General features: G+C 53.8%; 2 protein-coding genes across 4 annotated transcripts; one reads left to right on the top strand and one right to left on the bottom strand.

Annotated features, from left to right (window-relative positions):
• The first annotated feature begins 73 nt into the window (after positions 1 to 73).
• Positions 74 to 2,561, top strand: NKX6-3 (NK6 homeobox 3). The gene is made up of 3 exons (XM_003212403.4): positions 74 to 1,067; positions 1,767 to 1,936; positions 2,005 to 2,561. Exons 1-3 carry the CDS (start codon positions 689 to 691, stop codon positions 2,233 to 2,235), a joined length of 780 nt encoding a protein of 259 aa, XP_003212451.1. The 5' UTR covers positions 74 to 688; the 3' UTR covers positions 2,236 to 2,561.
• A 2,490-nt stretch (positions 2,562 to 5,051) lies between these two features.
• GPAT4 (glycerol-3-phosphate acyltransferase 4) lies at positions 5,052 to 13,450 on the bottom strand. 3 transcript variants are annotated; one of them, XM_019622659.2, is made up of 15 exons: positions 13,181 to 13,450; positions 12,878 to 13,042; positions 12,168 to 12,319; positions 11,422 to 12,065; positions 8,824 to 8,893; positions 8,245 to 8,542; positions 8,013 to 8,087; positions 7,505 to 7,594; positions 7,299 to 7,392; positions 6,953 to 7,068; positions 6,786 to 6,841; positions 6,534 to 6,619; positions 6,176 to 6,304; positions 6,015 to 6,094; positions 5,052 to 5,440 (listed from the first exon to the last, which is right to left on the bottom strand). In XM_019622659.2, the coding sequence occupies exons 4-15, from the start codon at positions 11,584 to 11,586 to the stop codon at positions 5,332 to 5,334; spliced, it is 1,368 nt and encodes a 455-aa protein (XP_019478204.1). In that variant the 5' UTR covers positions 11,587 to 12,065; positions 12,168 to 12,319; positions 12,878 to 13,042; positions 13,181 to 13,450; the 3' UTR covers positions 5,052 to 5,331. The 3 variants fall into 3 exon arrangements, with proteins under 3 accessions (XP_019478204.1, XP_019478205.1, XP_019478203.1); XM_019622660.2 differs by having other exon boundaries at positions 12,217 to 12,319; XM_019622658.2 differs by lacking the exon at positions 12,878 to 13,042 and having other exon boundaries at positions 11,422 to 12,319.
• Between the last annotated feature and the right edge of the window lie 102 nt (positions 13,451 to 13,552).

Below are 13,552 nucleotides of genomic sequence, written 5' to 3'. Positions count from 1 at the left end.
TGGTGGAGTCACCGAGCCTGGAGGTGTTGAAGGAACGTTTGGATTTTGTGTTGAGGGACGTGGTTTAGTGATTACTATTGGTGACAGGTGGATGGTGGGACTGGATGATCTCGGAGGTCTTTTCCAACCTTGTGTTTCCGTGATTCTGTCACAGCCCCCCCTCTTTCCCCCCTTTGGTCCGTCCGGCGCTGTCCAGCGGCCGTGGTGCTGCAACGCCGCGTCCCGCAGCCCGGGCCCCGCGGCAGCTCCTTCGCCGCCGGCTCTCAAAGCACGATTTGTCTGGGCAGAGCCAATCCCGGGCTGCCCGTGAGCGTAGCCAATTGGAATCGAGGTTGCGGTGATCCTGCCAATGGGCGCTAGCCTTTGAAGCCTCTCGGCCAATGGGAGCGCCGTATTCTAATAGACCTCATCTTTATCAGAGAAATGTTGCCTCTTCCCAAGCCCAAGTTGAGTGCCCGGTGCCGGTGCCACGTCGGGTGTGGGGTCAGCCGGGGGCAGCTGCCACCGAGGCAGTGAACCCCTGCTGCCGTGGCCCTGGCCCCCCGGGGCAGCTCACCCAGCCTTTCGGCTGCCCATTGGCAACGTGGCAGCTGGTGTGGACGCTGCGAGCCGGTAGCCCCAAGGCCGACCGGGATGGGCTGCGCATCATGCCCTCGGAGTGCCAGCCTCTGAGAGCAGTCCAGGAGCCATGGACACCAACCTGCCAGGCACCTTCCTGCTCAGCGGCCCTTCACTGGCCCCCTTCCCTGAGGCCAAGGCACCTGTCTGCCAGTACTCGGTGCAGAGCTCCTTCTACAAGCTGGGTCCCCCCGGGCTGGGCGCCCAACTGGCCGCCGGCACCCCACACGGCATCTCCGACATCCTCGGCCGGCCCACAGCGACTCCAAACAGCAGCTTACTGCCCAGCTACCCCCATGCAGGTGGATTTAACGGACTGAGCTCCCCAGGCGTCTACTATGGGCCGCAGGTGGGGGCCCTCCCTAAAGCCAGCAGCGATTACGTGCCGCGGGGCAGGAGCTGCTGGGCAGAGGCACCCGACTGGCAGGGCAGCCGGCAGTGCGGTGGCCGTAAGTACGGGGCTGGGAGAGGGTGGGCAGCTGGTGGGACCCCATCTCCTCCATTGCTTTGTGTGAGGCACAGCTTGACACCTGGGGATGTGCTGGGGGGGCACGGCTGGGGAGCTTAGGCAGAGCACAGGCAGACCCCCTACTCACAGATACTCCCAACCTCTGGCAGCATCCCTTGATGAATGCCAGGGACAAGGACGGTCCTGGCTGGCATGCAGCTGGCAGGGGCATTGTGGAGCACATTGCTGCCATGATGGGACTGCGCTGAGTGAGCACAGACACTAGCTCGTGGGGAGCCCACAGAAAACCCAGGGGCTGGTGCTCTGGCTCAGTACTTGCAGCCCTGTTCCCCTCTCCAGGTGAGCTCATGGAGCAGATGGATCAGCTCTTACTTCCTTCCCGCTGCAAACTTAGGGAGGTGGGGGGCATGGGCATGGTGCTCCCAGTGCAGCGTGACTCCACAGTCACATGCTGCTCCTAATGCTTGTTCCCTTCTCAGCACAGCAAATAGTTTCTGCTCCCAGGCAGGAGGTGCAGAGCCCAGCCTTGGAGGCAACATGGCTCTCCCGGGACAAGGTCGAAGCTGTGGAGCCAGGATATTGTTTTACTTCGGAGGAGAGCAGCAGCATAAAAGGGGCGTGGGGATTGGGCTGCCCAGAGCCATGAGTCCGGTGCTCACCCACTGCCCTTGTCCCAAAGCCCCTGCACACCTGACTGACAGCCTGCACAAGAAGAAGCACACGCGTCCGACCTTCACGGGACATCAGATCTTCGCTCTGGAGAAGACATTTGAACAGACCAAGTACCTGGCAGGGCCAGAGAGGGCACGGCTGGCATATTCTCTCGGCATGACTGAGTCCCAGGTGAAGGTGAGTGGGGGGTGTGCGGTGTGTGGGTTGTGTGGCAGGCGGCTGCTAACAGCCCTGTTGGGCTGCAGGTTTGGTTCCAGAACCGACGCACCAAATGGAGGAAGAAGAGTGCCCTGGAGCCCTCCTCCTCCTCGCAGCGGGCGGGGGGCTCCAGTGGAGAGCGAGCAGCCTCTGAGACCGAGGATGATGAGTATAACAAGCCCCTGGACCCTGACTCTGACGATGAGAAGATCCGGCTGCTGCTGAGGAAGCACCGTGCAGCCTTCTCTGTGCTGGGGCTGGGCACACACAGTGGCTGAGCACCTGGGAATGGTTCTGCTGTGCCCCCACTGCAGCTCCTGCCCAGGGCTCAGGGTCTGGGAACAGCAGCAGTGAAATAAAGGCCCCTGCCCCAGCACTTACTACATGGGTCTGCAATGCCGGGTGCCCCAAAGGCTGGGCTGGGGAAGGGGCTGAGGCTGGGGGTCCATGTATGGGGCAGGAATGTCCCCCAGAGCCCTTCCCAGAGTTTCCCCAGATTGGGTGTGTGCTGGTAGCAAGAAGTGCTGTCCAAAAGTCACTCGTTAGGGCCTCTTGTTGGAACCTATTAGCAGCAAATAAATATCATTTATCTTAACTGTGTGAGTGAGAGCCCATTCACCTGTCGGAGCTGCAGGATTGATGCGACAGCAATAGCCCTGGCTTGTTTGCTGCCAACTTGTGGGGGCCCCCCCATGCTGCACCCAGCTCGGTGCAGGCTGCATGCACTCCTGGGGCCATGCCCCCCCTGGTTCCCACTGGCTCAGCTTCTTCTTGCTGATGGCACAGGGCCACCACCTGTCCTTGCTGCCTGAGGTGCCAAGGGGCTGCTGCTGGGGCCGCCGAGAGCTGACAAAGTGCAAGCAAACAGTGCTGCGGTGTCCTGGTGGAGAAATCAATAGGCAATGATAAGGTGCTGCTGGGCCATTGCGCAGTGGTTGGCAGTGTGGGACAGGAGTGGAGGTGTTGTTGGGGGCCCCTCTGACAGCTGCAGGCAGCATTGGTGTCCACGTCCCCACCTGCACAGTGCAGGTCCTGCATCACAGCAGCCCCCAGTGCTCCCTTATGGCATTGGGATGCTGTGGGCTGACACCGGGCCCCCAGTTGCCCGGCCCCAGGACACACACAGCTCCAAGTCCTTGCTTTCCACCACACTTTGAGCTCTGCAGGTATCCCGGACAGCTTTGCTGCACATCCTGGGGGCTTGGGGAAGGCTGAACTACCCCAGCAAGAATGGGAGGTTTAGTGCTACCCCAACCACGCGGCCCCTTGGTTCCCCTGAGCTGATGCTGCTCTGCTGCAGAGCTGTGGAGTCATGCACCATCCCTGGGTTTGCAGTGCAGGAGCGTTCTCTGCGTGGCCAGAGTGTGAGGCTGCTGCTGGGATATTTTTTTGACATTTTCTAAGCTGTTCGACGTGGCTGACAATTTTTAATGTACTAACTGCCTGGTCCAGTGAGCTGATTAATTGGTGCTGTGGAGATCAATAGAAAACAGAAAATTAAAACAATTTTAAAGTGATTAAGTAGTTTAACACCTGTCTGATGCCACGTCAGTGCTGGGAGACAAATAAAGCAGGTGGCAAAGGGCCGGCTGCAGCCCAGGAGTGACAAATCGCAGCCACAGCCTGGCTGCCTTAAGCATCCCACGGCTGTACCCGAGCTGCAGAGCTGCTCACGGGGCTGCAGTGCAGGATTAATCCCACCTCCAGCTCTCCTCATCCTGCAGCCCTGTAGCCAGAACCAATGGATGGTGCCAACCTCGTGCCATGGCTGTTGGCAGTTCCAGCCAGCACCGGAGCTCATAGGGCTCACAGAGTCCAGCCCAGGGTGAGAGCCAGCACTGCATCCCAGGCCCTCCTTGTGCTCCTCACTGGGCACTACTCTGGTGTGCGAGCAGGGTGGGCTGGCAGGCAGATGGATGGCAGCTCCGTTTCAATTCCACATCCCTTTTCTCCCAGACAAACCCCGTCGGATTTTCATAAATCAAAGCGCCACACTGTTTAATAAAAATTTATTGACTTACAAGTGATTATTTATCAAAAGGCCATTAATAGCGGCTCCGGGAATGATGTGCTACTGGGTGGTGTGGGGAGACTAATAGCAAATCAATGCCAGCATCTGGGCAGAATGCATATGAGGGCCCCCAGCCCCAACGGGCTGCATGGCTGCTGCTGCCAGGGCCGGCAGCCCCTACCCCAAGGGCTGCCCCACGCTCCCCCCGGTTATTTATCGCTTACAAATGAAATGATCAATACTTTTAATCTAGAGCTAAATTTATTAACTTTCCCATCGGAGAGAGACATATTGACTGGGAGCAAAGGGAGGGGGAGTTGAGGAAAGATGGATGCGTGCTTGCTCACCTGCCCAGCCTGCTGCACAGCATCCCAGCAGCAGCAGCAGGACCGTGAAGATGGCCCCAAGCACAACGAGGAGGATGGAAGCAGCCAGGAGCCACAGACTGCTGCTGCCACCACAGCATCTGTGACAGAGCCAGGGGCACGCTGCAGGCAGACCGGCAAGCAACTGCAGCCAGGTCTGAGTTCTGGGTGCTGGGCACCCAGCATGGCAACGCCTGCTCCTGGCACAGCCCCTGCCTCTGTGTGCAGCTATTTGCACAGCAAAGGCAATGCCCTGTCCCTCTGGAAAAGGGGAGCGCTGGGTGGGATGAGTGCACAGGGAAAAGTGGCTGTGGAAAGGCGAAGGGAGCCTGGAGGACCTGCCCCAAATGAGCAGTGATGCTCATGTCCCCAGCCCAGTGCAGCACGCCTGACTGAGCTCAGTGCAGGGACACCAAGGTGGGATGGCACAACCTGGGCATCCTCCCTGTGGCTCTCCAAAGCCACTCAGAGCAGGGCACACCTGGGGGGCGCAGTGTGAAGGACCTGAGGCAGGGAAAAGCTCCATGAGCTTGGAGGCTGGAGCAGCCATACATGTTTTGTGCTGCAGCCCTGAGAGGCACAGGCTTATAAGATTCCCTTGGTTGTCAAGGCAGCTTATCTGAGCACAGCTCACCAGTTTCTGTGCCGTGGGAGACTTGTGACTGACACACATGCACATCAACACACCAGCCCTCCCCCTGGGCCTGTAAACACCATATGGAAGCATACGACACCAGAAGTGTTTCATTTAATATTGCCCCTGCAAGGGGCTTTACTGTAACAGTAACGAGAAGGCATCTGTGCCAAGAGTTGCCCAAGACCTGAATGCTTTAGGCAGTAATAGTGCCTCCAGGAAAGAAGAGCCAGTAGATGAAGGAGTAAGTCCAAACAGCTCTGGAGTAGCCAAAGTCCAAAGAAATGGAGCTGCTTCAGACAAGATCTGGCTCAGATTGGAGGCACAGAGCTCTGGCCAGGTAACAGTGCTGGAGACAGAGGACTCAGGAGCGGCTCCGGTCTTCATGGTTGCCTACAATCATTTTGCTGTAAAGTTTCTGTTGCTCCTCCTTGAATGTATCTTTCACTTTCTCCCTCTTTAGACCTCCATCCCTAGAAAAAGAATTATTTACAATGGAGCTAAAGGAACACATTGACACTGCTACTGGGGCTGCTCTGAGCAGACTGGAACTCCCACATCAGCCTGATGAGTGCATTTGTCCCTTAGGTTGACAGGGCATGCTGAAGGCTGACTGTCCACAGGGGCAGCTCCTTTCACCTCATGCTCTGCCAACAATGTCACACACAGCCCTGCACAGTGCTCAGCACATCTATCACCACTGCAGCGTGCTGCTTGCAGGGGCCCTCAACCTCTCAGGCTCCAAAGATCTCAATGCCTGGCAAGGGAGGTTCTCATGCTTTGCTGAACAACATCAAGTAAGAACTGGGGCATCCCAGAGCAAGCTGCATTCAGAGAATGAAATTTTGGTGCCCAACACACAGAACAGAAGTCAAAATGTTGGTCTTGACTATAGAAAGGCAGTTTAGGACATGCACCTCCATTTCTACACAGGTCTACTCTGCCCAGTGCAAGACACAAACTTAGCTTTGCAGCTTACAAACACATATCAGGACCCAGGAACAGAGAACACTAGACCTGGGAGGAGAAATGTCTGGCAAGACTCACCAGAGCAGATCTACAAGGCCTCCCTGTCTGGCAATAGCTGACTTCACTCGATTGGCAAACTGGACAGCATCCTCATCACACTGTAGGAAAATGACACTGTTTAGACAGAGCATGAGGCCAAACAGGCAGCAGATCAGACAGGGCAGGTTCACCTTACTTACCTGTCTGGTCATTGGGGGCAAGTACCACACACTGCAGACAATGGCCCAGCTGGTCATCATCCTAAGGAGGTAGGTTACCATGCCATACTTGCTGCTGTTCCAGAAGGCATCTCCAAACTGTGGATCATACTGTGGAGGAAGGAGAGCTTGTGAATGTCAGGTAATGGACGCACCTTCCCCGAGGCTCTGAGTTCTACATCAAATCCAACTATGGGCCATCCCTCCCCCACTGCACATCAGTGCTCAGCATCCCCACATCCCATGGTCTGAAGACCACGCTGTTGTGACCCAGTAGTGCCAACGCTGACCTTGTAAGCAGATAACTATTTCTGCTGTAAAAATGTTTGCCTTCTCATACCTTGATGGCTACAGGGTAAACTGTGGCTCCAATTTCAAAGCTCCCCTTTTTGAACATCATCACGGATGTGTTGTTGATGCAGGTTCCTGTAAGAGACAAGCACAATCTTTGCAAGTCAATCCAGAAGTCTGAGCTATACACCTACAGGTATTCAGCAATTGCCCCTGACACTGCAAACCCTGCTCTGTATGTGCACAAGATGTGTAACATCACTGAGACAGGATGCCTGCCTGGCCTAACTCCTCAACTCACCTTCCGGAAAGATAAGAATAGGCAGTTTGCTTTTGTCCTGGACGTGCTCTGTGAGCCTAAACAGAAGAGAGTCACCAATTATCACGGGAGCTGTCCTGGCAACCCACACAGCAGCCCCCAACCCTTTCCCAGCCTCCAGAGTCCTCCTGTAGCTGCAGCTGTCACACCTTTTGGCAACGAGGTGACGGTCTTTGACCTCAGAACGTTCAAACCAAACGTGGGGGCAAGCTTTCACCATGGCTCTCTGTATCACACCCATGAGCCCTCCGTGGATTTGACCCACCTGAACAGGGTGAGAAAACATAAGTTACAAGACCTGGGACATACGAAGGTCAAGGCAGCTCCTATAGCTTTGCTGCTAAGCTGAAGTTCATCCTTCTACCCCAGTCCTTGTAAGGCTGAGAGGAAAAGTTCCAGGCTCTAAATGTAAAGATTCAGCAAGGACCAAGGGAGGTCAAGCTTGCTGGAAAGCAAACAACACAGCAGCAGGTAGATTTGGGGTGCAGACCTTACCATTGCATAGTAGCCATCACTGGCCAAGATGATCACGTCAATGGGGGATGTGTGATTAGCCACGCAAATGCCTCCATTTCGAGGTCTGTTTTCTCTAAATGCAAAACAAAAGCAAAGATTGGGGCAGAAGAATGAAGAGTGAGGCCTGCAAGAGGCACAGCACGATGCAGCCAGTGGGGACAGACACTGCAGCAGTGCTGCCTTACCGGTCGTGGTAGGTGATGATGGCTGTGAGGGCACGCACGCAGATCCGGTAACACATCAGGTGAACGTGCTTGCTGAGGAACTCTTTACACCTGCCGCCCAGAACAGAGACCATCAGCCCCAGCTGTCCATATTGGGGCCACTCAGCCCAGCTGTCTGAGGTCAGGAGATCCCACTTCACATCATGCTCATATAAACACACCTCCTGTTCGGTTTTGCTGGCTGCTTACTGATTCACAGCTCATGAGAACCAAACTTTTGCCTTTGCTCCTCTCTGGTTTTACTCCTTTCAGAGACCTGGGCTAAGAGCTCTGTCAGAGGCTTAATATTCACATCTAGGCCTTTTATTTAAAGTAGTAAGATATACGTTCCTGACAGGCTACAGATGACAGGACCACCTGCCTCATCTGCAGCACGCAGAAAAGACAGGCCTTGCAGGAAAATTTCCTAATTATCAGGTCTCAAACAGCACAGGGAACTGCCCATCACTTCTTTCAAAGGCCAACTCACCTTCCATTTGGCAAATATCCCACCACTGTAGTACCAGTCACCAACAAGCTGATGCCAGTGAACGCCAGGGCTATCCTGCAGAAAGATGGAAGCTACATGCTAGCAAATCCAGGCCAGAGGCTCTGCCCATCACATAACCTGCCTCTCCCAGCCATGTCAAGCAGGGTCTGTGAGCTGGGGGACCAGTTGCACCAGGAACAGGTCACAGGCAGGTTTCTGCAGCAACACCCACCTGAGGGGCAGAAGGAAGCAGTAGCGGATGAGAACACCCAGTCCCCAGAGTACAGTGAGGCGCAGACTGATGTAGTGGAAGTTGTAGTTGGTCCTGCTGAGCAGATTCCAGGACTCCAGCTCTTCAGCTGAAAACCTCTTAGTCACTTCATCATCCATGATGGTCTCGATGCCTTTGCGGCAGAAATAGAAGATATCTGAGAGCTCAAACTCAGGGGTGTCCAGGTCTTTGCCGCTGCCACTCCGACGGATCTCTTTGATCTCCTCTTCCAGAGATGTTGGCTCCTTGGCAATGATACCTGCAACAAGCCACAGGCAGCTCTGAGCAAAGTCTGACTGGCCTGCTGAATGACAGCTGAGGGCCAGGGAGACCTCTGTAGACCCACCTTCCAAAGGCTCCCTTCCTTCCTCCAGCCCTCCCAACTACTAGACATGAAGCACGCCCTGGGTGCCTCGTGCACCAGACCCTTCCACACCCACTGCAAATCCTTCTATGTGGACAGGGCATCCCATCATTCAGCTCTCATTTACCACACAGAAATACGAACTTCAGATGTGCCCAAGAAGGGCAGGATCTTACCATTAACATAGGGCTTGTATAACGGATGGTTCTTCTCCTTGGCACCACGCTCTATTCTCAGTGTTGCCCACTGCAAGAGACACACACAGCAAACAAAACTGTCAAAACCTGCAGCTCCACTTGATACTATTCCTGATTCACAGCTGCCTTCTGAAGAAGACCACGCTTAAGGGGACCAAATGAGATGAAAGCAGGACGCTGTGTAAGTGATGAACACGCAGCTGAATTGAAGTGGAAGCAGACATTAGATTGAGAAGAAAGTTTTCTCAGCAGAGATTTGTGTATAATGGAACAAGAGGAGTAATGGGAAGGTGACCAGCACTTAGGAAAGACATAACTACACACGCTTGTGTACCATTCTGCACAGCAGGGGAAGAATGAGTGCCAGAAGTTGGAATGGTATTCAGTGGTGAGATGGCCCAGCAAGTCTTTTTACAGCCTCCTGTAGGCTGTTGCTGATTGCACGTGGCTGCCACTGTACAGCCTCCAGATGGACCTTCATCCTGCATGCCCTCCTGCTGGAATGTGATGTAGCTCAGCAAGCAGATAACAGGACCAGCACTATTTTCCACTATTGAATTCCTCCAAACTCAAAGCAGAGACTGTGTTTTCAGGCTGCTGCTAAGCTTATCAGGCCAGCCTCATCAGGAGACGAGATTCCTCCCTGCTGCTTCTCAGTTCATAGTCAGTCCAAAATAGCAGCAGCAAGCACCCTCAGACAAACGCCCTCAGTCACTCCATCAGTCATCCATGAAGAAGCAGAAACTGCTGGGAACTCCAGGGTTCCCAGTCTCAACCCATGACACTATTAGATGAGAAAGCAATGATGTGGGAATGTTAACTGTGGGTGGAGCTTCTAGCTCATCTGGCAGCCTCCTCTGCCAGTAGAAGGAACTGCAGGATTGCAGAAGACTGTCCAGACACTGCCATTCCCAGGAGAAGGCAAAAGAGAAGCTCTGACCTAACAGAAGTGGGGAAGCCTGTACAGAAGGCACATTCCTTGCCAGCCCCACAGTAGAGACCACGATGGCAAAAAACCCAGCCTGCCACATGGGAAGCAGTGGGCAGGTCTCCCTCCCCACCAACACAGGCGTGTGGCTGCCACCCAGGGCCCCACAGCCCCCCATGTTGCCAGATTCAGGTGCTGCATCCTGGGCTGTGTTTGCAACACTGGCCTCAAGAACTTGAAAAATATTTCTTGTGAATAATACTCCTCATACAATTCTGAATGACCAGACCCAGCCACTGAGCTTTACATCAATCTATGAGACATTCTGCCAGAGCGCTCCTCTCTCCCACCACAAAGATTCTTTGATAAAAGCTGAAATAGATTTCTTCTCAGAAAAATGGTTGCAAAATTGAACACCAAAATGTGCTGAGATTAAATGTTCCTTCATTGAATGAAAGAAAGGAAAAATAATTACAGTAAAACAAAATGTTCCGTTTCAGATAAGCCAAAATTCTTCGTATTTTTTTTCTCTCAGTTCAGTCACTAAATTAAAAACCAGATCTTCAGACACCAGTGATAATGAAGCACATCACAAAGCACTGGGTCTTCTCCCTCACACCACAAATTTTGGGAGGACTTGGACAAAGCACTGAAAATAGTAAGCTGCAGGGCTGCCCTTTCCAGCCAGCCAGTACAGAGATGCTCCCAGAGAAGACCAGCTCTGTTCCTAGCTAACTGAATACTGTAGAAGTTTGGACATCACATTTAAAAGCCTGAAACTTCCCTACTATGCTCAGTGCTATCTTATTCGTTTTCCCCGGGCTGCAAGGTTTGGGTTGATTTGGGTTGGTTTGGGTTTTATCTATTGGGAGCTTTGCAAAAATTCTGGTCTCACCAGAGACTTGATTCAAGGAGAGATGCTGGCAGAGACGGTCCAGAAATAAGTCTGCTGAAGGCAGCCAGGGGAACAGCATGACCCCAACATGGAAAATTCCACTTGGCTTTTTTGTGCCAAGAGGAGCAGCGAGTGCTGCTGCTGTCCTCAGAGGCTGCAGGTCCAGCTGTGACTGCTGGGCTCAGCAGATAAGCAGGCAGCACTTTGGGACCTGGGAGCTCTGCGTTCTGGCCACAGACTGCCCAGGGCTTGCAGCACATGAAGTTCTACCTTGCTGCCTGCTTTTGCTTCATCCAAGCATACTGGAGATGAGCAGCACACTGACTGCAGTTCCTCTCTGTCACATCTTGCACCCCTTTTGGCTTCCCTCCATATCAAACTGTGACAGCACTCAGCCTTGCATGGGACATTAACCTGGCCAAGCACACACCTCCTCCCAGCACATCCCCTGGTACTGCTGTACTGCTTGCATACTTATGGGCTATGCTGTCTTACTACTTCGTTTGAAGACTCAGTGGCTTAACCACAGAGAAAAAAAAACACAACCTGTGAACAGAAATCCAATAAATTGCACTTGGCTGAGATGACTGCAGCAGGTCATCTGGCACCAGCACATTAACAGCAAACCATATCCCGCCCCTGTTGTCTGCTTTGCTCTACAGAATGGGAAAAGGTTCTCCTCCTACAATTAATATGCTTGATGAGACCCCTGTAAACATCCTTCAGCACAGAAAATTCTGAAAACATAACTCACCTGAAAAATCTTCAATAATGTTTTCATGTAAACCTTGCGGATGCCAAAGGAGACTCCAAAAATTGCTGGCACAATGATGAAAACCAGGAGTAGAGTGAAGAGGACAGTTATGGAGATTCCCAAGAGATTGACAACTAGGCTGTCAAAGGGGAGCAGGAGGAACATGATGAAGGGCCCAAGCAAGGCTGGTGCCCTGCGACCCTGCAGCCAAAGAGGAAGGCTGCCTGCAGCAGTTAAACAGTCCTCCTACTATTCAGTAATAGTCTCACACATGCACTGAGTCCGCTGTTGCTCACAGACCCCATTCCAAAGTTCACATCCTTTTTGGGCCCTGTGAGAGAGGGAACGAACAGTATCTGGGAGAGAGGTTGGGAAAACAAGTAAATATTGCCAGGAGTCCCAAACAGTTCAAACAGTGCACGTTAAGGAGCTCAAAGAAGATGGAGTGTGCAGGCAGGTTCCTCCATGGGTTTGCAGTGAGTACCGTCCTGGAACAACTGTGTGAATACAGGCTCTCCCACAGCACTGCTGAGCAAATCCTCCTGAGGAGCAGCTTCTGAAGACACTGGCAGTAGAATTCGTCTCAAGCTGCTGAGAGTATGCAGAGTCTCCTCACGGGGACAAGATGAAGTCCATCTCTGAGCCTGCATTGGAGGAAATTGAGGGAGTTGGCACTTGCAGGAGCCTGCTGTATGTGGAGCTATTATTGCTCCTTCCAGGATACAGAGACTGGCTCAGATCCTCACATGACGCCTGTAACGAGTTTAATTCCAGAGGCTTCTGGCATCCACTCACGTTGAAGAGTTGTAACTGACTCAAATGAAACCCGTGTCCCTGGAAAGCTCTCCAAACAGTGTGTTGGCTTCTTGGTAGACCAGGCACTCACATGTCACCAGCACTAGAGGAGGAAAGAGAAACTGAAGTCAGGCAAGTCACGCAACTCGGAGACGTCAGTGGCAGAAGGCCAAGGACAGTGGGTGCTGAAAGCATGAAGGCAGTGATCAGGCTGAGGACACATCACTCCAAGCAGCTCCTGAGACATTTCAGGCACAGACCAATACTCCAGCTTCCATTTCACGCCATCAGACACACATCCTGCGCCTTCCTCCCGGACAAACCTTGACGTGAGCGGCTCCAATCAGAGCCACTCTGGAGCACAGGATGTTGAGTGTATCTAAACAGGTCCCAAGTACAGGAAAAGAGCCAATGAAGTAGCAGAAAACCCTTCTGAATGACAGAGCCCTCACCACCTCTCTCATTTCAGAGGAATCCAACCTCAGGGGAGCCAGCTGTGTGTTGGATTCCTGGGAAGGAATCACTTCCTCTACCCCTGTACGCAGGTTCCTGGGGCGTGGCTCACCTACTGCTTACACAGGGCAGCTTTACAAACAATGCATGACAGGAAGTTAGCCCAAGGGGAGAATTACTGCTGATGATTAGCCACCGTGGAACTCACCGGGACACGGGGAGCAGTCAAAGGTCAACACAGTGCTGCAGCCTTGGCAGGGGATGACCTGGCAGAACAGGTCTGCGTGAGGCCAACACTGCTTGGAGGGACTGCTGAGGGGAGAACTCCCTCCAGATATTATCTCTGCCTGCTGCCAGAGGGCACGGTGTCAGCCTAAGGGTGGGATGGAACAGTGCTTGAACTCAGAGGATGAAGGTGAGAATACCATTCTGCTCCCCTTTACGTAGTGTTGCAGCTGTTGGCACTGCAGCGTTACTGCTTCAGGAGAACACAAACTACACCTCTACAGACCTTCACAAACTACTCCCTGGCAGCAGCAGTTCTGCAGCCACACGCGTGACCGTCCATCGGTCACAGCTCTCACTGTCGGCCCGGCCCCGGCAGCTCTCGGCCCCGCCAGCCGTTCAGTTCCACGTTTCAGTTCCGCGTCCCCGCCGTGCCCCGGCCCTACGAGCCGGCGGCCACGTGCGGTGCCCGATTCAACCCGAAGCAGCACCACGGTGCGGCAGCCCCCGATCTCTCGTGGAGCCCCGCGCTCCGGGTCTGAGGCCGCGCCCTTCCACCCAACGCGGTCAGCCGAGGCCGGGAGCGCTTTGTTACGGCCTACGGGACACCGCCCACGGGCGCAGCGAATCCGGGCAGGGCCGGGACCGGCGGCGACCT

Source organism: Meleagris gallopavo, chromosome 24 (genome assembly GCF_000146605.3).
Source record: "Meleagris gallopavo isolate NT-WF06-2002-E0010 breed Aviagen turkey brand Nicholas breeding stock chromosome 24, Turkey_5.1, whole genome shotgun sequence".
Lineage (NCBI taxonomy): Eukaryota > Metazoa > Chordata > Aves > Galliformes > Phasianidae > Meleagris > Meleagris gallopavo.
The sequence above is the reverse complement of the archived record's forward strand: the minus strand, read 5'-3'. Positions and strand labels throughout refer to the sequence as shown.